At 50.6% G+C, this 19,671-nt stretch overlaps 5 protein-coding genes across 5 annotated transcripts in view; 3 read left to right on the forward strand and 2 right to left on the reverse strand.

Annotated features, from left to right (window-relative positions):
- The first annotated feature begins 295 nt into the window (after positions 1 to 295).
- On the forward strand, positions 296 to 1,059 carry LOC124657814 (auxin-responsive protein SAUR36-like). The gene has a single exon (XM_047196312.1). The coding sequence runs from the start codon at positions 445 to 447 to the stop codon at positions 889 to 891; it is 447 nt and encodes a 148-aa protein (XP_047052268.1). The 5' UTR covers positions 296 to 444; the 3' UTR covers positions 892 to 1,059.
- An 11,242-nt stretch (positions 1,060 to 12,301) lies between these two features.
- On the reverse strand, positions 12,302 to 12,837 carry LOC124658477 (auxin-responsive protein SAUR36-like). Its single transcript, XM_047196802.1, has one exon. It carries the CDS (start codon positions 12,803 to 12,805, stop codon positions 12,356 to 12,358), a length of 450 nt encoding a protein of 149 aa, XP_047052758.1. The 5' UTR covers positions 12,806 to 12,837; the 3' UTR covers positions 12,302 to 12,355.
- Positions 12,838 to 14,453: 1,616 nt separating this feature from the next.
- LOC124657529 (auxin-responsive protein SAUR36-like) lies at positions 14,454 to 14,900 on the forward strand. The gene has a single exon (XM_047196067.1). The coding sequence runs from the start codon at positions 14,454 to 14,456 to the stop codon at positions 14,898 to 14,900; it is 447 nt and encodes a 148-aa protein (XP_047052023.1).
- A 675-nt stretch (positions 14,901 to 15,575) lies between these two features.
- The window catches only part of LOC124657530 (disease resistance protein RGA4-like), a 6,463-nt gene continuing 2,367 nt past the window's right edge, over positions 15,576 to 19,671 (reverse strand). Inside the window, exons 5-7 of the mRNA XM_047196068.1 lie at positions 16,736 to 19,282; positions 16,172 to 16,587; positions 15,576 to 16,064 (exon numbers count right to left, since the gene is read on the reverse strand). Of these exons, the coding sequence (XP_047052024.1) occupies positions 17,158 to 19,282 (2,125 nt within the window). The 3' untranslated portion in view covers positions 15,576 to 16,064; positions 16,172 to 16,587; positions 16,736 to 17,157. The remainder of the gene's footprint in view (positions 16,065 to 16,171; positions 16,588 to 16,735; positions 19,283 to 19,671) is intronic.
- LOC124652395 (auxin-responsive protein SAUR36-like) lies at positions 16,038 to 16,778 on the forward strand. The gene has a single exon (XM_047191410.1). It carries the CDS (start codon positions 16,095 to 16,097, stop codon positions 16,548 to 16,550), a length of 456 nt encoding a protein of 151 aa, XP_047047366.1. The 5' UTR covers positions 16,038 to 16,094; the 3' UTR covers positions 16,551 to 16,778.

The raw sequence follows: 19,671 nt of genomic DNA on the forward strand, positions 1-19,671 counted from the left end.
ATAATCCTGAAATCCATTAGGAAGCAACCAAAACGATTAATCGGTAGTTCTCATGATGCACGGGTCTTAATCATCAGCCATTAAGCAGCCCGGACAGTATGGCAGCACACTCTGCTTTGATCTCTCCAGTAGTCCAGTCACCCCCGACAACAGGCAAATAGGTTGGCCCTAGAGAGATTGAATCAAGATCACATCGATATCATGGCCATACACTTGCAGTTAGCACTGCATGTTCAGAACTCATGGCCATGTCCCTTGCCAACTTGTCTCCCATGATAGCGTCGCCGCACCTAGACTGCATGCATTGCCCTCCTTTCTCCCATCTCACCTATAAATCCATCGGTTCAGAACCACATCTACCACAGCTTCCATCACAAAGCAAAGCACCACAACAAGCTAACTTCCATCCCTGGCATACCTCACACACAGAACTCACTTAACACCATGGTCAGCGCCAAGAGGCTCGCTCAGATGGCCAAGAAGTGGCAGAAGATGGCGGCCATGGGGAGGAAGAGGGTCACTCGGACTACATCGACTGCAAAAAGAGCCGCCGATGAGTGTTGCACGACATCGCCGGTGGCCGTGAAGGGTCACTGCGTGGTGTACACTGCCGATGGAGCGCGCTTCGAGGTGCCGCTAGCATACCTCGGCACGGTGATCATCGGCGAGCTCCTGGGTATGTCCCACGAAGAGTTCGGCTTCACGAGCGACGGAAGGATCACCCTGCCATGCGATGCGGTGGTGATGGAGTACGTCATGTGCCTGCTTAGAAGGAACGCATCGGAAGAGGTTGAAAGGGCTCTCCTGAGCTCCGTGGTCAAGAATTGCCACCAGGATAGAGTCTTGGAGCTGTCCATGGGAATTAGATCAGTAGCTGCTTGTAGTTTCTGAAATCCACAAATGGGTCTTTTTAGACTTCTTAGCCATTATTTAGGATGATGTAAATATTTTTTTTCATATGGGAGATAGTGAATGGAACTATAGTACGTAAATGTATGTTCTGTTTTCACAGCATAGTTGAGACTCTCGAGTTCTGCGGCTACGGATGTGATAAGTTAAGCTAAGGCTCAATTGCATAATGGTGTGTATAAGCGTGTCTATAATGCGTTTCAGTTCATTAAAGATCATAGTGTGCATAGCCCGGAGTTAATCTTCCATTATATATATAAAAAGTACACCAAAGATTCGAAGTGGATATGGTACACAATGTCCCTAAAAAGGAATAGTACTGATTTGCCAAAATGACAACAAATCTTGTTCTGGTCAGTCAAAAATTCCTTTCTCTCTCATTTCTCAGTTTTTTGATTAAATTGTGTAAAAAGGTCCATACCAAACATGTAAGAGAGCAGCTCTCCACCTCTACTCCTACTGAAATAAATGAAGATAAATATGGACATCTCTAGTATCAACTTATGACCGTGGTCCCTCGCTTCATAATAACTTGTATGTGTTTGGGCCACTGAAGAGATTTAATCTGGTTTTTCATCAACACTCTGTCATGGGCATGAGGTTAGACTAGATATCTTCATCCCAGGGGCCACTCTACATATATCATTTCATCAGGATATGATTGATCAAGCACCCAAAATATCAGAAATGGACCATCATCATCAATCAGTCATATGCCTCAGGTGAGTTATTCTCAAAAAGAAAAAGAAAAGCAGGTTAGTATTGTTAGAGATGTATAGCACACTTTACTGTACATCCTAATTTATTATAGGTTTCCTCTACTTTTCTATACTTGTACATGTATTGGGTATTTTCCTGTGAAACTTGGTATCAGAGTCCGTCCCCTTGTACCAACTCAATGATTCTCCAGCACGCCGCCGTGAGGCTTTTTGGCCGCTGCTGCTACTCCCATTCTTTCTCGTCGTGTTTTGTGCTCTAAGGGCTCGATTGGTAGCTTGCATGGAGGCCAACCAGGTCTTGGAGAGCGGAAAATGGCCTGATTAGATGACTGGGCTGCGGCTGCGTTGTAGTTGGCACGCGCGTCAAAACACCTCCGGGCCAGACCTATGGGGAACGCCCGAATCAGTTGTTTCCCGGAGCCAACCTTGTCGCTGGCTCCCAACATCCAAAAGATGTCAACGCCGGCACGCTTTGGTCCGACCAGGGAGATGGCGCGAGCTCCCGCACACAAGCGAAAAAGGGGGCGGGAGGATTTTGTCACCTTCTACCGAGACCGCCCCCTTATTTCTACCCCCTCCTATCACCGCAGATTTTGAAACCACCATTTCCCCCTTCCAGCACTCTTCTCCGGTCTGCAAGCAAGGTAAGTAGGCTGTGTCGACAGCTATGGCGGCGGGGTGACTCCGACAACTTCATCTAACTCTCCACTCCTTCGTCCACCTCGAGCGATGACTGTGAGTAACATCACCATGACTTCTTCTTCACCTCTATGTGGTTAGGGTTAGATATCTAGCCACTTTAGGTTAGATCTGTCAGCGATGTAGGCTTGTAGGTTCGATTCGTGGCATTACACTGTTAGTTCTTTGATCCTTTACCTCAGCAAGCATGGTTTGTCTTGTTCTATCATGTTGGTTTCCTATATTGTGCAATCGTAGTCTCATATGATCTAGTTGTTTCTATGCCTTGATCTAGTTTTATATAGGCTTATGATCTTGTATTACGTCGATTGTACCATCATTTAATTAGTTTGTAGATTCTTGGTAAATGTAGGACTCGTTGCGCCAGGATTTTATTAGCTAGGCTCTTGTCCCCTTTGAGGACTCGCAGATCCTTTCTTTTGTCGACGATTCTCAAGCTCACGTGGGTGAGAACTCTATGAATGTGGAGGTGGCTTAGAGTTCTAAGAAGCCTCAATATGTGCAATTCGGATTAATGTGCATAGCCTTGTTAGAATCATGGCATTGAAGGTTGCCCTGAACCTTGCTAAGGCCAGGCAGGAGCAAGAGCTGCATGATGCTCGCGAAGCGCGCAAATTAAGTCCACGGTGCGCAGATAAAGGGCGCCATGGTGTCTACCATTCCAATCCTCCTTCGTGGTAGAGAAGATGTGGGATATCATCAGATCCGGTGTCCGTACTGACGAAGGGTTCAAGGAGGCCCACCTCAGTGTTGTTTCCGGCATGAGCAAGGTAGAACTTACCCTGTGGAAAAGCTCAGATGCTTAAAACCAGCCAAAGGAGCTGAGTGAGATGCTCCCAGGTAAGGCGACCGCGCCGCCCCTCCCACCATCCCCGCCGCCGGCCGTTCCCCAGCCCCACCCACCCAGCTCCAACCCCTCCCCTCCCACCCTGCCGACGCGCCTGACTCCGCAGGCTCCCTGGTTCCTCTCGGAGGAGCGACGCTGCCTCCTCCGCGCGTCCAAGCTGGTCTCCACTCCAGATCTGGATCAGGTGCCAACGCCGCCAGCTTCCACGCCGCCTCGCTCGAACAGCCCCGCCGTCTCCGATGGTGAGGGGGTCCCGGATTCCCCTGCTGCCTCCTTTCCTCGCCGCGCTACGTCCCCTGTTGGACGTGGTGGGACCCTCGTCTTCAATGCGGAGGAGGAGATGGACGCCATTACTGCTCCTGCTGCTCCCGCCCTCCGCTCCCTCATCGTCAAGCCACCCAGCTACCCAAGTACGACGCCTCTTCAAGGCACGTCCCCTCCAGCTGCGGCGCCCCATGCCCCGGCTGAAGCGGGATGGATTGCTGTGCCCGAACGGCGCCGTCCGCGACGGGACGCGCATTCAAGCCGGCCCTGCACCGGTGCGACCTCCCCCTCGACGCGCGAGTCCCAGGCCGCAGCTGCCGCCCTCCGCTTCAAAAGCCGCACCGAGGGACGCTGCGCACGCTGTCTTGCACCCGCTCACCACCACCTCGCCTCCGCTTGCAGGGACAAAATTCGTTGCTTGTCTTGCAACCTCTCCGGCCACAAGGAGCGACACTGCCACCTTCGTCAAGCGCTTCGGGCAGCCAAGACTTCAAGCCATCGTCTCCAGGCCCGGCCGCCCCCCTCGTCTCCTCTCGCTCCTGGGGCTCGGTCCTGGGCAGAGGTTGCCGGCCAGCGTACCAGGCCAACCCCTGCTGTGGTACCTGCGGCCGCCCCTGGGCCGTTGCTGCTGCTGCCGCCGCCCCCTCCCATGGCTCAGTCGGGAATCGGCTCCACGGCCACCAGGCCGGACGAGGACACGGTCATCATCGCCACCTCCTTCGAGATCGACCAAGACATCAAGGAGTGGGAAGCTACTGCCGCCATCGCCTGGGTCATCAACGGCAACCGCAAGGTCCCGCCCATCGCCATCGACCGCGCCATCAGAAAAAGGTTCCACCTCAGCCACAGCGAGCTCACCGTCTGCCCTCATCAACCTGTCCAGTTCTTGCTCAAGTTTGTGCATAAGGCACACTGCTCGGAGGTGCTCAAGCAGGGCCGCATCAAGGCTGACGGCGCTCTGCTGCAACTCCGTCCCTGGAGGCCCCTCGAGCACGCTTTCGGCGCCTCCATGTCGTACCGTGTGCGCCTTTGCCTGGAAGGTGTGCCCGCTTACGGCCTCACGCCGTACGTCGCCGAACGGATTATCGCGCGCCGATGCTCCTTCGACCGCCTCGAGGACAGCTCGGCGCTCCTCACGAACGCCCGCTCGCTTGACTGCTGGGCCTGGACCGCCAATCCGAGCGCCATCCCTAAAGTGGTCTGGCTCACCTTCACCAGCCGCGGCTGTGGTGGCCCTGCCTCCGAGGTGTTCGTCCACGAGGTCCGTCCTACGGGCAGCAAGCGCGGCGCCACCTTCCGCGTCATCGTCCACCTCGATCAGATGGAGGACTACTCCATGGCGCCGCTGGACTTCTTCGGCTCCAGCAACGACGCTGGCGCTTTCAAGCCAACGCCGGTCTCCTTCGAGTGGCACTACCTCACCGTCGATGGCATGCCACCGGTGCCCCTGCAGAATGAGGACGATGAGGAGACTCTGCGGGCTGCTGCTCTTGCCCATAGGGAGAGGCGTGCCAGGGGTGATGATCACCCGCGCTTCCTCCCCTCCCGGCGCAACGACAGGGACGACGACCACGACAGGGATGGTGCTGCCCGCCGCGAGCGCCGCGGACTGGGAGAGCGGCGCGACACCGAGGGGATCATCTGCCGCGACCGCACGCGCTCCCCGCGCCGCCGTGATGCTGCTGACGGTGGCCACGGCCGGCGGCGAGACTTGGCGCACTCTCAGGCTCTGCCGACCTGCGACTCCGCCATGGCCAACGCCCCCCCCCGGCTCTGGCGCTGCACGAGTTGATCGCTGAGCAGGCGCCCTGCTCCGCGCTGACCTGCTCACTTGCCTGAGCGACGCGGTCAAGCCTATCCTCGCCGAATCGGAGGCGCTGCGGAGCTGGAACGCACGTGCCTCCGCCTTCCTTGAGGGCCTGATGGACATGGACAAGCTGAAGAGGGGCTCGCCCACGCCCCTGCCTACGCCGGCCGCGTCTTTTGTTGGGGACGATGACGTCGGCGGCATGGACATGGCCTGGACATGCCCGGCAGCCCCAGGTACGAACCACCACGACGCGCCGCTTGCTGACACCGTCACACTATTTGCTCAGATGGATATCTCCGCCGGGACTGAAGCCTGGAACGACGCGGCGGCCAGCCTCCCTCCGCTGGCCTCTGATTACCGTCTGAACGCCTCTCCGGATCGGTCTCCGGCCACGCTGGTCACCGGCTGCGGTGGGACGGGCTCGCCACCGTTCTCCTCCCAGCCAGCCTCGCCTCTTGCTGGACCTGGCTGTGGCCATCCTCTGGCTTCTTCCACGCCGGGGGCAACAACCACGACCGTGGTCACCGCCCATGCCAGCGCCACGCCGTCCACTGGCATCTCCGTCACGCCGGCCGCTGATGTCGCGGCTGCCAAGCTGCTCAGCTTCATCGACCACGTCGCTGTTCCGGTGCAGCAGCCCCTCATGGGCACTCCCTCGACGAAAAAGAAGAAAAAGAGAGCCCTCCCGCTTGCCTCACCCCGGCGCAGCGGACGCCTCGCTATGAAGAAGAAGTCTCGCTTGATCACCGACGGCGCCGAGGCCATCCAGGAGTTGATCGCGCGTGTATCCGGTCTTCTCGCTCCGACGACGTCGCCAAAAGGCTTACCAACAGCTCTTCATCAACGCCCCGCTAGCCTCCTCTGCCATACATGCCCTGGAAGCTCTCGTCAAGCAAGTTAAGAAGATGAAGAAGAAGAAAACCGCGCCGCCATCTGCTGCAATCGTGATCAACGCTCCTGATGTTTAGAGCCAATTTCGGCAGCTTCCCTGGGCACGTGCCCCGTGCTTTGAGACTATGGGTTGTTTTTATTCACCTAAGCTGCTGCGCCAGCAAGTTTTTATTTCCATGCACTTCTGTCTGTAAGCTTAGACTGCTGCTTCGTACCTTCGCTGAAAGTCTACACGGCATCGACCTCTTCTTTGTCATCGACCATGGCTACACTTGCTTCACTTCGTTGGATTTCAGCGGCAAAAGAATGCGTGTCTTCAGATTCGTCTATACCGTCGCCCACGACTACTCGCTTTGCTCCATCCTGCTTTGCTACAACGTGAATGCCTTGTTCCCATAATGTCGCAAAAGAATGTCAACATCTTCAACTGGAACCCGCGCGGCCTCAACAATAAAGTTCGTCGAGATGCTGTCCGTGACCTTATCCGGGACACTCACGCTTCGATAGTGTGCCTGCAAGAAACTAAACTTGACCAAGTCGACGATGCGTTAATCTCCGCCACCCTCGGACCTAGCTTCACGGCTAACTACGCCTTCCTCCCTGCTATCGGCACGTCGGGAGGGATGATCCTCTCGGTTTCGGACGCTTTTTTCACCCTTTCGGACGTCCATGTCACCGCAAACACTCTATCAGCGTCGATCACCATGCTTAGTGAAGGAACCACGTGGTCCATCACATGTGTCTACGGGCCTCAGGGCGAGAGCGAAAAGCTGATGTTCCTTGAGGAGCTTAAGGACCTTAAGGCGATCATCCAGGATGCATGGCTACTTCTTGGCGACTTCAACCTCATCACGAAAGCATCTGATAAGAACAACCTCAACATCAATCGCCGGCTGATCGGAAAATTTAGGGCGGCGAGGGATTTTCTTGTCTTGAAAGATATGCGGATGGACGGACGGCGCTTCACTTGGTCGAATGCTCAAGCGGACCCGGTGCTTACCAAGATTGATCATGTTTTCTGCACTGCTGAATGGGACACCCTCTTCCCGGATGCCTACCTCCAGGCCGTTACCTCCGCCTGCTCCGACCACGCGCCTCTTCGCTCCGGGGCTGCGTCAGCTCGGCAAGGAAGCACTCCTTCAAGTTCGAAGAATTTTGGCTTCGTCTGCGGGGGTTTAAAGAAACGGTTTCGAGGCACTGGAACAAGGATATTTTGGCCACCGACCCAATCCGTCGCGTCCACATCAAGCTTGCTCGCACGGCCAAGGCTCTGAAGCGATGGCAAAGACAATGCATCGGCGACCTGAGGATACAGATTTCCACTGCAAAAGAGATTATCCTGCGTCTGGACCAAGCGGAGGAGGCCAGGCCGCTCTCTGAGGAGGAACGCGCCTTGCGGCGTCAGCTCAAATGTTCATACCTAGGCCTTCTTTCTATCCAGAAGATCAAGCTGCAACAGCGCTCTCACCTAACCTGGATCCGTCTTGGCGATGCAAACACGAAGTTTTTCCATGTGAGGGCCAATGGACGTAGAAGAAAGGTACACATTCAGTCCCTCGTTTCGGCCGGGGGCACTGCGATCACGAACAAAGACAAAGAAGAGCTGCTGCTGAACCACTTCAAAGGACACCTCGGGAAAAAAGCTCCCAGGCTACTTAGCCTTCATTGGGGGAGCCTGGGCTACACACCTCATGATCTCTCAGATTTGGATGTCTGCTTTCGGCGAGACCGAGATTAAAGACGCGGTTTTCTCCTTACCCTCGGTAAAGGCGCCGGAGTCCCGATGGCTTCATAGGTGCATTCTTCAAGAACTGTTGGGAGATCATTAAACAAGACATCATCGCAGCTATTATCCAGATGTCTCATCTCCGGGACGGATGCGCCAGCCTTGTGAATTCCGCTAACATCATCCTCATCCCGAAGAAATCTGAAGCTTTGGCGGTGGGTGATTACAGACCCATAAGTCTTATTCATAGCCTCTCCAAGATCTTCTCCAAGCTGCTGGCCAATCGCCTTGCGCCTTGTCTCCCGGACATTGTCTCCAAATGTCAGAGCGCCTTTGTGAAGAAGCGAAGCATCCACGATAACTTCCTGCACGTCCAGAACCTCATCAGGGAGCTACATTCTGCCAACACCCCGAGCCTTTTCCTAAAGTTGGATATCTCGAAGGCCTTTGACTCTGTGGGCTGGGCTTATCTCCTCGAGGTCCTCGCGGCTCTGGGTTTTGGCCAAATCTGGAGGGATTGGATATGCCTGTCCTTGGCTTCCGCCACGTCCGGGGTGCTTCTCAACGGCGAGCCTGGCACCCCCTTTGGCACGCCCGTGGTCTTCGTCAGGGGGACCCGCTCTCCCCCATGCTCTTCATCCTGGCGATTGACCCCCTTCAGCGCATCCTCTCCCTTGCCACGCAATAGGGCATCCTGACTCCCATACGTTCTAGGACCACTACATGTCGGATCTCACTCTATGCTGACGACGCTGGGATCTTCGTGAACCCCCGCAAGGAAGAACTCGGAGCCGTCTCTTCCATCTCGGACTGTTTCGGAAAAGCTAGTGGGCTTGTCACCAACATGACGAAGACGGAGATCTTCCCGGTTCGATGTGACGATACTGACCTTGTCGACATCCTCGCCGACTTCCCGGCAAAGATTGCCAGCTTCCCTGGCAAGTACCTGGGTCTACCTCTCCACTTTCGACGCCTTCGGAAGGTAGATCTGCAGCCCCTCATTGACAAGATCGCTGGAAAGCTGCCGGGGTGGATTGGGAAGAACCTTGCGCGGCCTGGAAGGGTCATCCTCGCTAAAGCAGTGCTCATGGCTACCGGTATCTACCACGCCACGGCCATTCCGCTGCCTAAATGGGCTCGGGACAGGATCAACAAGATTGCTAGGACCTTCGTTTGGGCGGGGGAGGAGGGCGAGCACGCGGCCCAGGGGAAAGCCCTCGTTAACTGGAAAACGGTGTGCAGATCGAAGACCCTTGGGGGCCTGGGAATGCCAGACATTGAGCGATCTGGACGCGCTCTGAGGCTGCGTTGGCCTTGGCTGCAATGGACCGACCCTGAGCGCACGTGGGCTGGATCGAAGCTTCCCTGTGACGATGCCGACATGGCGCTTTTCAGGGCTTCCACCAAGATCACCGTGGGAAATGGGAAGGCGACATCCTTCTGGCATGATAACTGGTGCGGGTGGGGCCCCCTTTCGCTTTGGGCGCCTGACCTCTTCAAGATTGCATCCCGCAAAAACCGCACGGTTGCCAAAGAGCTTAGCGACTACAATTGGATCCGCTCCGTCATCAACATTAGCACACCTACCCAGTTGGCACAATACTTGGAGCTTTGGGACATCATCCACACCATCACCCTTGTCCCTGAGCAAACGGACTCCATCTCCTGGACTCTCACTACCGAAGGGACGTACACGGCCAGCTCTGCTTACAATGCTCAGTTCTTCGGTGGACATGCCAGATTCGTCGCCAAGAAAATATGGGAAGCCCACGCCGAGCCGAAATGCAAACTTTTTGGCTGGCTTGCTCTTCACGGAAAGCTGCTCACTGCGGATATGCTCGCCATTAGGGGATGGCCCCATAATCCTCTTTGCCCTCTTTGCCTCCGAGCTCCTGAGACTGCCGAACATCTTTGCAAGGACTGCCCCTTCACCATGGCCATTTGGAATCAGATGAAGTTCTGGGACAACGATGACAACACTGATATTCGCCATGAATACCACTCGACCTCGGAGTGGTGGGATGCTATGATCATCGGAAAGACTAACAAGGAGCAGAAACGTATCAGCGGTCGGTTCCTCTATGTTCTTTGGAATGCTTGGAAGGAACGAAACCGGCGCATCTTCACCGCGCGCCGCCTCACCTATCTGGAGGTGGTTGATATCACGAGGGAAGACATTCTTCAGCGGGACCGTGCCATCAACGGCTTCGGGCCGGCTATCCCGGCCGAGCCAGACTAGTTTTTTCTTTTTGTCAGTTTTTCTAGGGTGGTTTTCTGGGGCATATTCCCACCATAATCTAAATATGCCCTTCTATGTACATATTGGTTTGTTTTTCCCTCTTGCTTAATGAAAAGGCAGTGCTCCTGCCGGTTGCTCCAAAAAAAAAAAAAACTTACCCTGTGGGACTTGGAGGCCATCATGTCTCTCCAAGATGTTAATCGTTGCATCATGGGCTTATCCTTCTCATCCTACTAGAACATACATGAACCTCATATCAAAATCAACAGCTACCAACACATCTTGGCTTGTGTAGTATTTCCTCTCCATGTATGCATGCGACATCTCGCTTCTTGGCACTCTTGTAGTTACATGAGTGTCATCAATCGCACCAATGCAATCCTGACATGAAAATTAGCAACTTGTGAGGGCTTGCTGAAGTAGAACAGTGTTATGCACAATGATGTTCGCTTGCTCACTTTGAAATATGGAAACCATCGGTAGCTGTCTTTGATCTTGGTGGGAGTGCGGGCATATGGCGTCTTGATCATATCTTCTATGAGCTTCCTAATAGCATACAAGACTTGCTTGAAATAGCGAGATATTGTTTCAGTGGATCTCCTCCCTGTGTTGTGAATTACTCAGAATCTCTGGTTATGTCCAAGAACATGAAGAGACATTGCCACTTGCTCTTTGATACAGTAGTGGATGCTATCTTTGAGCAAACCCTAGCCCTGAATGTGTTCACCAGGTTGTTAAAGGGACCCTTTTCATCCTCAGCAGCCTCTACATCGTTGTTGTTATAGGTGTAGTTCAGATTATTCATCCGCTTTTTGTCATGTTCGAACGAGTGGACCATAGGTGAAAACCGATATGGCATTGCAACGAGTTGCTCGCTCTAACAGCACAAACATTTAGGCATGAATCACAGCTATGAGCGTAGTCGCGTGAATGCAAATCTTCTACTGTTCGTCATAATTTATTCGGTGTTGCATACAGAGAACGGAAAATTCAGCTAAGTAACGGAAAATTGGCTTAAGTTCTAATGGTTTCGGCCGGTAGAGGGTTAGAGGTGCTTACAACCTTGCTTGAAGGCGGCGCCATGGTACCGTCGGTGGAGATGACGGGAAAAGATGGTGCCCGACACCAAGCGAGGTCGCCGCCGCCGCAAATCTGCGAACCCCGCTTCCCAGGGGAGTCGGTGAGGCCGATCTGCCTAGTACGACCTGCTGGTGCCGCAGATCTTAAACGCCACCGCCGCCTTCGTTGTCCGAGAGGGAAAATGGGGAATGTTGTCTTCTCCGGCGGAGGTGACCCCCTATGTGGGCGGTGAGCCTACTTTCCGTGCCATATCGGCTGGCCAAATTTCCCCTCCCTCCATCTCCCTCGACACCCATGTGCTCACCCCGCGCGCTCAACTTCCCTCCTTTTGCACCCGCCGGTGCGTCCCGGCGACAACGGACCAATCGAGCATGCCTAGCGGGCCTGTCCCGACCCTGCTTTAAAGTTCATGCGAACCAATAACAAGGAACACGGTTGCCTTCCAATCTCACGATTTTTGCATCCCTGGAGCCGGGGTACGACTTTCCGAGCAACCAAACTCGTCCTAGATGCATGCGTTTGCCTAAATCCACTTGCCCAACAGAGGTCATTCTTTCTTTAGCATCTCACGTGGTCTCCAGTTCATTATTGTTTCCCCCATTTCGACTTTAAGTCAGTTGTAAAAAAAATATAGTATGTTTTCAAAGGTATATTCTTTAATTTAATTCCTGACGAAAATGGTAATACTTATTTAGGAGGATTCAATGTTTTGGTAATTAGGTCTCATTCAGTTGCTAAATTTTCCAGGGTCCCCTATTTATTTAGCTGAGTTTTTTGTTTAGTAGAAGTTTTTCTTTCATCTAATTCCAAGATGCTAACATGTGTAAAACTTATGTGGCATGCATACTCGAATGTATCACCCTTTGCTTTTCTCTTCAATTATACGAAAGCTCTGGCGTCGTTTTATATTTCACAAAATAGCAGCACAGATTAGTTATAGTTTCAAAGCAATGTGTTAACACACAAATATAGCTGTGTTACTGAAGCTCAGTGACTATATACGGACTCTGCAATAAACGGTTGAACTCCATATTTTTTATGACTAAAAAGATTGCAAATTTCATCACGAATCTTTGTTCCATTTCAAATCTACCAACCCCATATTTACATCTCCGATTGAACATAAATGGTATCTAGAACAAGATCCTAGCTAGCTGCCATTCTTCAGAAGTTAACAAACGCGTACATGCTGGCTAAGCACTACAGATGATGCCATCAGGCCACAATCAAAACGACACGGCCTCACAATGGAGCTCAGGAATGCCTTCACAACTTCCATGGAGGCATCTCTCCTGAGCAAGCACATGGCGTACTCCATGACTGCGGCGTCACATGGCAGCGTGATACGGCCATTGTCGCTGCCTGAGAATCCGAACTCCTCATGAGACATCCTCAGGAGCTCACTGAAGACCGCATTGCTGAGGTATGCCAATGGCACCTCGAACCGGACCCCATCGGCGGTGTACAATACGCAGTGTCCCTTCACCGGTACTGAGATTGTCGTGTGGCACTCCTCAGCGGCTCTTTTTGCCGTCGTAGTCTGGGTGATCCTCTTCCTCCCCATGGCCGCCATCCTCTGCCACTTCTTTGCCAATTGAGCAAGCTTCTTGGCATTGACCATGGTAGCTTCTCTTTCTTTGTTGGCACAAATTTCAGAAAAACTCTTGCCTCAGGTGGTAGTAAGTACTCAGCTAGGTTTTGTAGTGGTTGGCTTGTGAATGAAATGATGATGAGATGGTATGCTAAGCTGGTAGATTTATAGGCGGGGAGGGGGAGACGCATCATGCAGTGTAGGTGCAGCTGATCAATATCTCATGACAAGTTGGCAAGGGACGACAGAGGCATGAACTCAGAACATGTAATGCTGCAAGAGTGCATAGACAAGCAATTAATGCGATCTTGATTTGATTTGATTTTCCTGGGGCCATCAGTCTGCCACTTGTTGGAGACTATCGACTGATACTAGCAGTGTGATTTTGCAGCCTTGGACATTACAATTTTCTTCCATACTCACATGTTTCAAGTTGTGGCCAAAACAGAGGACCACCTGTAAATTGGGTCCATTTCTGCTTGTGATTGCCCAACGAGAAACCAATTGGTTATTTGGATGTTGATGATAACCTAATGATAAGAAGTATATAGAGTGGCCCCTGAGATGGAGATGTCATGTCTAACAGTTGTTCATGGATCCTTACGTGAGTCATGATATGCAATTGTTTATGCTCCTTACAGTCTACACTTTTCTACACATTCAGTTGGGAACTTGTGCTGGTCTAGCACATGATCTGTTTAGGTTTCCGTGTCTCGCATGGTGGCTTCTCCCTGTTGCATCTCATATCTATTAGGTACTCGAGTACTTGAGTACATGACCAGAACAAAACCTACTGTGATTTGTGAAGCCACCTTTGTTTCCTCTGAAAGTGGCACCTCGCATTTCCATGCTGAATCAGATGTGTGTTGTGTTTACTACTCAACTGCAATGCAATGCATTGTATTGTGCAACGTGATCTTCCAGTTATAGTTGATATTCTCATACATGACTTTGAATATAGATGATCCAGAAGAGGAAAAAACCTCTCTAAGGATGCTGCCGTTCTCTGTACAGAACTTGTATAGGGGAACATGCATGTTCTGTAGAGAGCTTTGAGGCTTGGTCAAGTGCATGCATTCACCTGTGACTTTTTGAGCGTGGCAATGCTATGAGCACGTAGCATGCAACCCAAACGGATGAACCATGGATGCATGCATCCCAGCTTGCACATCACTGGCTTGCAGCCATTGCCACACTGAGCGGTTCAGAGGAGGAGAAGCGGCATGTGGGCCACATGTTAATCTGTCACAACGTGCGTGATGATCCTAAGCAACTAAAACGATCAATGGGTAGCTCTGATGTAACACGCGTGCTATCATCAGCCATTAAGCAGGCCGGACAGTATGGCAACACACTCTGCTTTGATCTCTCCAGTCACCCCCGACAACAGGCAAATAGGTTGGCCCCAGAGAGATTGAATCAAAGATCACATCGATATCATGGCCTTACACTTGCAGTTAGCACGGTATGTTCAGATCTCAAGGCCATGTCCCTTGCCAACTTGTCACCCATGATAGCGTCGCCGCACCTAGACTGCATGTACTGCCCTCCTTTCTCCCCCCTCACCTATATATACATCCATCAGCTTAGAACCACAGCCTCCATCCACAACCAAACCACCACATCTACCTAGCCAGCTGAATACCTGACACACAAGACTCTGAACTCTCTGAACACCATGGTGAGTTCAAAGAGACTTGCTCAGATGGCCGAGAAGTGGCAGAGCGTGGCGGGCATGGGGAGGAAGAGGCTCACCCGGACAACGACAGCGAGAGCCGCTAACGAGTGCTGCGCAACGTCGCCATCGTCTTCGGTGGCAGTGAAGGGCCACTGCGTGGTGTACACTGCCGACGGAGCGCGCTTCGAGGTGCCGCTGGCATACCTTGGCACAGCGATCATCGGCGAGCTCCTGAGTATGTCCCACGATGAGTTCGGCTTCGCGAGCGACGGAAGGATCACCCTGCCGTGCGATGCGGCGGTGATGAAGTACGTCCTGTGCCTGCTTAGAAGGAACGCATCGGAAGAGGTTGAGAGGGCTCTCCTGAGCTCTGTGGTCAGGACTTGCCACCAGGATAGGAGCACGGAGGTATCCATGGGAGTTAGATCAGCTGTTTCTAGTTTCTGAAGTCCACAAAGAGACCTTTTAAGACTTCTTAAGCTCTTATCCATTATTTAGGATGATGTAAATATGTAGTTTCATATGGAGACAGAATATATTTTCTTTTTTCCACAGCAGAGTTGAGACTCCTGAACGCTGAGTTCTGTAGCAATGGATGTGATAAGTTAAGGTAAGGCTCAATTGCATAATGGTGTGAATCCATAATCATTTGAGTTCACGAAATATCACAGTATGCATGGTTCGGGAGTTGATCTCTATTTTCCCTCACGTATAATCAATTCTGTGAAATATATAAAAAAAGTACACCAAAGATTCGAAGAGGAACGTGGTACTGATTTGCCAAAATGACATGGAAGGAAGGCCAATTGGCCAAATCCAACTTCGCAGGAATGATTGGTATCTTAATCGCTCGCATCAAATCTTGTTCTAATCAGTCAAAACTTACTCTCTCTCATTTTTCACTTTTTTTAATAAATCATGTAAAAGAGTCCATGCTGAAACATGTAAGATAGTAGATCTCCACCTCTGCTCCTACATAAAAAAATGAAGATAAACATGGCCATTTCCAGTATCAACTGATGAATGTGGTCCCTCACTTGATAATAATCTTGTATCTAGGTGTTTGGGCAACTGAAGAGATTTAATCTGCTTTTTCATCAACACTCTGTCACAGACATGAGGTTAGACTAGATATCTTCATCCTAGGGGCCACTCTGCATATATCCTTTCACTGGGATATGATTAATCAATAACCCAAAATATCAGAAATGAACCATCATCAGTCAGCCATATGCCTCAGGTGAGTTATTCTCAAAAAGAAAAAAGAAAAAAGAAAAAAGAAAAAAGAAAAAAGAAAAGCAGGTGAGTATGGCAGCACAACGGATTGTCCAACAACACACAAGACACTGCTAGTACAGTTCCCAACAAGTGGCAAACTGATGGCCCCAGAGAGATCAAATCAAGATCACGTTGCTTGCCCTGCACTTGCAGCATTACATGTTCTGCGCTCATGGCCATGTCCCTTGCCAACTTGTCATGATAGCTGCACCTAAACTGAATGGTTCCCTTCTCATTCTCCCTCAGTCCCTCGCATATAAATCCATCAGGCTAGCACCACCATCCCCTCATCAGTTCATCCACAAAACACAAGCTAAAGCAGCACCACTACACCTAGCCAAGAAAGGAGTAGCGAAACAAACCATGGTTAGTCCCAAGAGACTTGCTCAGATGGCAAAGAAGTGGCAGAGGATTGCGGCCATGGGGAGGAAGAGGCTCACCCGGACAGCGGTAGCAGCGAAAGGAGCAGCCTACGATGAGCGCTGCACAGCATCATCGGTGGCGATGAAGGGCCACTTTGTGGTGTACACTGCCAATGGGGCACGGTTTGAGGTGCCGCTGGCGTACCTAGGCACGGTGGTCTTCGGCGAGTTCCTGAGGATGTCTCAGGAGGAGTTTGGCTTTGTGGGCAGCAAAGATGGGAGGATCACACTGCCCTGTGATTCCGCGGTCATGGAGTACGCCATCTCCTTGCTCCGGAAAGATGCCTCCACTGAGGTCGTGAAGGCGTTCATGAGCTCCATTGTGAGGCCATGCAGCTCTGATGGCTGTGTGGTGGCACCATATGTAGATCTTAACCAGCAAGTGGTTGTTTGTTAGCTTCTGAAGAACTGCCGCTGTATTGCTAGCTTTAGCCCTGTTTTGTTTGTAGCATGATGTGAATATACAGTTGCAAGTGGTAGAAATGGACACAGAAACAAAGATTATCTTGCAGTTTGCAACATGGTGATATTTTTAACAATAGAAAAGCACTAGCATGTAGACAAGGAATTAAGGATACATACCTTGTTGCACGAGGTACGAAATGTTTTGGAACTACAGACCATACAATACACCAACAGCTTATCATTTCATCTCTCTCTGATTCAAGAGACCAAGCTCATTTACACAGCCGTTTGCTTGAAGTAGCACTATCATGATGACGTATAGATGAGTCCGACAGCATACTAAGATGTGTGGAGGAATTCAATGGCATTAGCAATCGGCATCTGCCCTTTAACAACACTGGATGGACAATCAATTGAGATCACGAAGAAGACTCTTTGAAGTCTCATATTCTTTGATATTAGAATCCAGTCCTTACCCAAACTTGGTTGGACTACACATATTTTGCTCTTCTGGCTGTGTTTACATGCAACATGATGATATATAAATATGACCTCTACAGCATACCAAGATGGTCGGGTTGCTCCCTCAGTGAACGGATTCATAACTGCATAGAGGAGTTCGAATGGACGATCACTTGAAGCCGTGAAGAAGACTCTGAAAGACGCATCTTCTTGAGACCAGAATCTAAATCCGAACATGGTTGCACTACGCATATTCTCCGTTTTTCTCTCATGGCAGAAGCTTCTTCATGCCCTGGTTCCTCGCTTTCCATTGGGTCACCATTTTTGAACAACAAGAGTCTTGGCCTATTCGGGTGGTTCTTTGTTGCTTCTTCCCAATCTGTTCTTGTTTGGTCAGACACTGCAGGGTCAATTGTGACATCCTTAAGATGTCTCAGGTGTCTAATTTGGATGCCAGAAAGACCAACTAGACCGGGGCAGAGAAGTTGGAGTGAGACAAGGTTTGGAAGAGCTCCTGGTTCGATTACTGGCAGAGGTGAATCAAGACTTCGCACTACAAAACACAGACGCCGCAGGCTTGGGAATGCCCCTTTTCTCATTTCAAAATTCTCAAGCTGATTGGTTATCAGCTTGAGGTAAAGCAGGTTGCGCAAATTGATCAGAGAAGATAGAAGATTCCGTGTCAGAGTAGATGACGAAATAGACAGTTCAGTGAGGCATGCCAGCAAGGTAACAAATGGTGGTAACTGGAGTAGCTTGCCATGTAGCTTCAGTGACCTTATATCATATTTGGAACCTTCGGGGCATGGCTCAAAATCAAGCAAACTCAGGAAGTCTTCTGAACATTCTTCTGATTCAAGTGAAAGAGAACGAGAACCTACACTGTCCATGGGAACCTTGGTGAATTTCTGAATGGCCTCAGAAAGATCAGTGACATAGTTACTACCATTTGCAACTGGTTCACACCATATCTTGACCTTTCTCAGATTTTTCATATGACTCATAAGTTGCAGAAACCCTTGCCTCTCACTGATGACAAATCCAGCTAAGGTCTTCAGGTTACTCTTATTTCCAGAGAAGAACTTCATTACTTTGCTCATCTTGCTTGCACTCTTCAAATCATCTTTCTCAACTGTAAACTTTCCAAACAGATGGGCTAGGTGGGAAAGCATAATGGCCTCGACGGGCAATGTCTTTATCTTGGTTCTCCTTAAATCCAGGGTCTCTAAGCAATGCAGTCCTTCGACGCTGCTCGGAAGTTTCTCAATAGTGCCCCCAACACTTAAATATTTCAGATGCCATAGCTTGCCTATGTGTTTGAGGTGACTGTCTTCCAGATCACTGCATTCCTCCAGATCCAGGACTCTTAGCAGTTTGCACTTACGAACATAAGAAATAGCATCACCTGCTTTCCCAGAGACTGTCAGAGACCGAACACGAGACAAATCCTCGTCAGATGCCTCACTATTGGTCAAACTGCCACCATGGACAGAGAGGTGGCAAGCATTATTAACATATGCACAGGGTCTTGGATGGTCGTGAGAAGATGTCGCGATGAACCCCTGCGATACAGACTTGTACAGCACAAACTCGTGCATTATGCCATGAGTCTTGCATGTCTTGACTTGCTTATTGTTTCTTGTATCAATAGACTGGATGATATTCCGATCAATAAGCCTATTGAAAGTCTCATCTGCAATGTCCTCTTCGCTGCGAAGAGAATCGCTCCGTGCATATCCTTCAGCTAACCACCGCCTGATCAGAACTTTCCTCTTAAGGGGACGATTGTTTGGGAACACGCCTAGATATAGCAAGCAGGTCATCTCATACACAGACAAACTGTCATAGTTATGCATCAAAACCTTTCTTAGTTCTGTGAAGTTGTCATGCCCATGCTTATCTCTCAGATGAGAACCCAGGTTGCGGCATAGGTATGCGCACAGCTCCCCTGTAGGCTCAACTGAACTTTTAAGGAAATCGGAGACACTGACAAGAGCAAGTGGAAGACCACCACATTTCTGCAGCAGCTTCGTCGAACCCTGCTCCAGCTCAGGCGATCGTAACCCAAGAGCTATCTCCTTGGAGTCCTCTTCACCAAGTGTATTCAGTTGGTAAACATAGCCGTTGCCATGGCTGCAAATATTAGCTGTTGACTGAATGGTCGTTGTCAGTAGTATTCTGTTGCTTCTGCCATTGTCTTGAAAAATGGAATTTATAGCAGCCCATTGCTCCATCCCGATGTCATCAATGACAACCAAGTACCTAAACAATTAAATCAGGAGATGAAAAACAATTAGAAGACAAGTTGTTGAGATGCAATGCAACAGCAATACTCCATAAAATGAAGTTCAGAAATTTAGAAGAAATCTCGGAAAATGTGTCCCAAAGAATGGTCCGGCATGAAGGAGAAAGGCAGGATAATAGTGAGGATCATAGGCGCCGCCAGACTACGCTGGGCGATCACACCACATTGCTACTCTCTCTATCTCCGGTGACCAAGCCGTTAGGAGCCTCCAAATCCACAACCATATCACCACACCTATCTGTGCCCAGTTTATTTTCAAGTGCATTATCTTGCTAGTTCATTTGATTTCTTTCGAACAGTGAAATTAATCCACAGATTCAGATTTCACTACTAGAAAGGATAATAA

This window comes from Lolium rigidum, chromosome 5 (genome assembly GCF_022539505.1).
Source record: "Lolium rigidum isolate FL_2022 chromosome 5, APGP_CSIRO_Lrig_0.1, whole genome shotgun sequence".
NCBI classification, from domain to species: Eukaryota; Viridiplantae; Streptophyta; class Magnoliopsida; order Poales; family Poaceae; genus Lolium; species Lolium rigidum.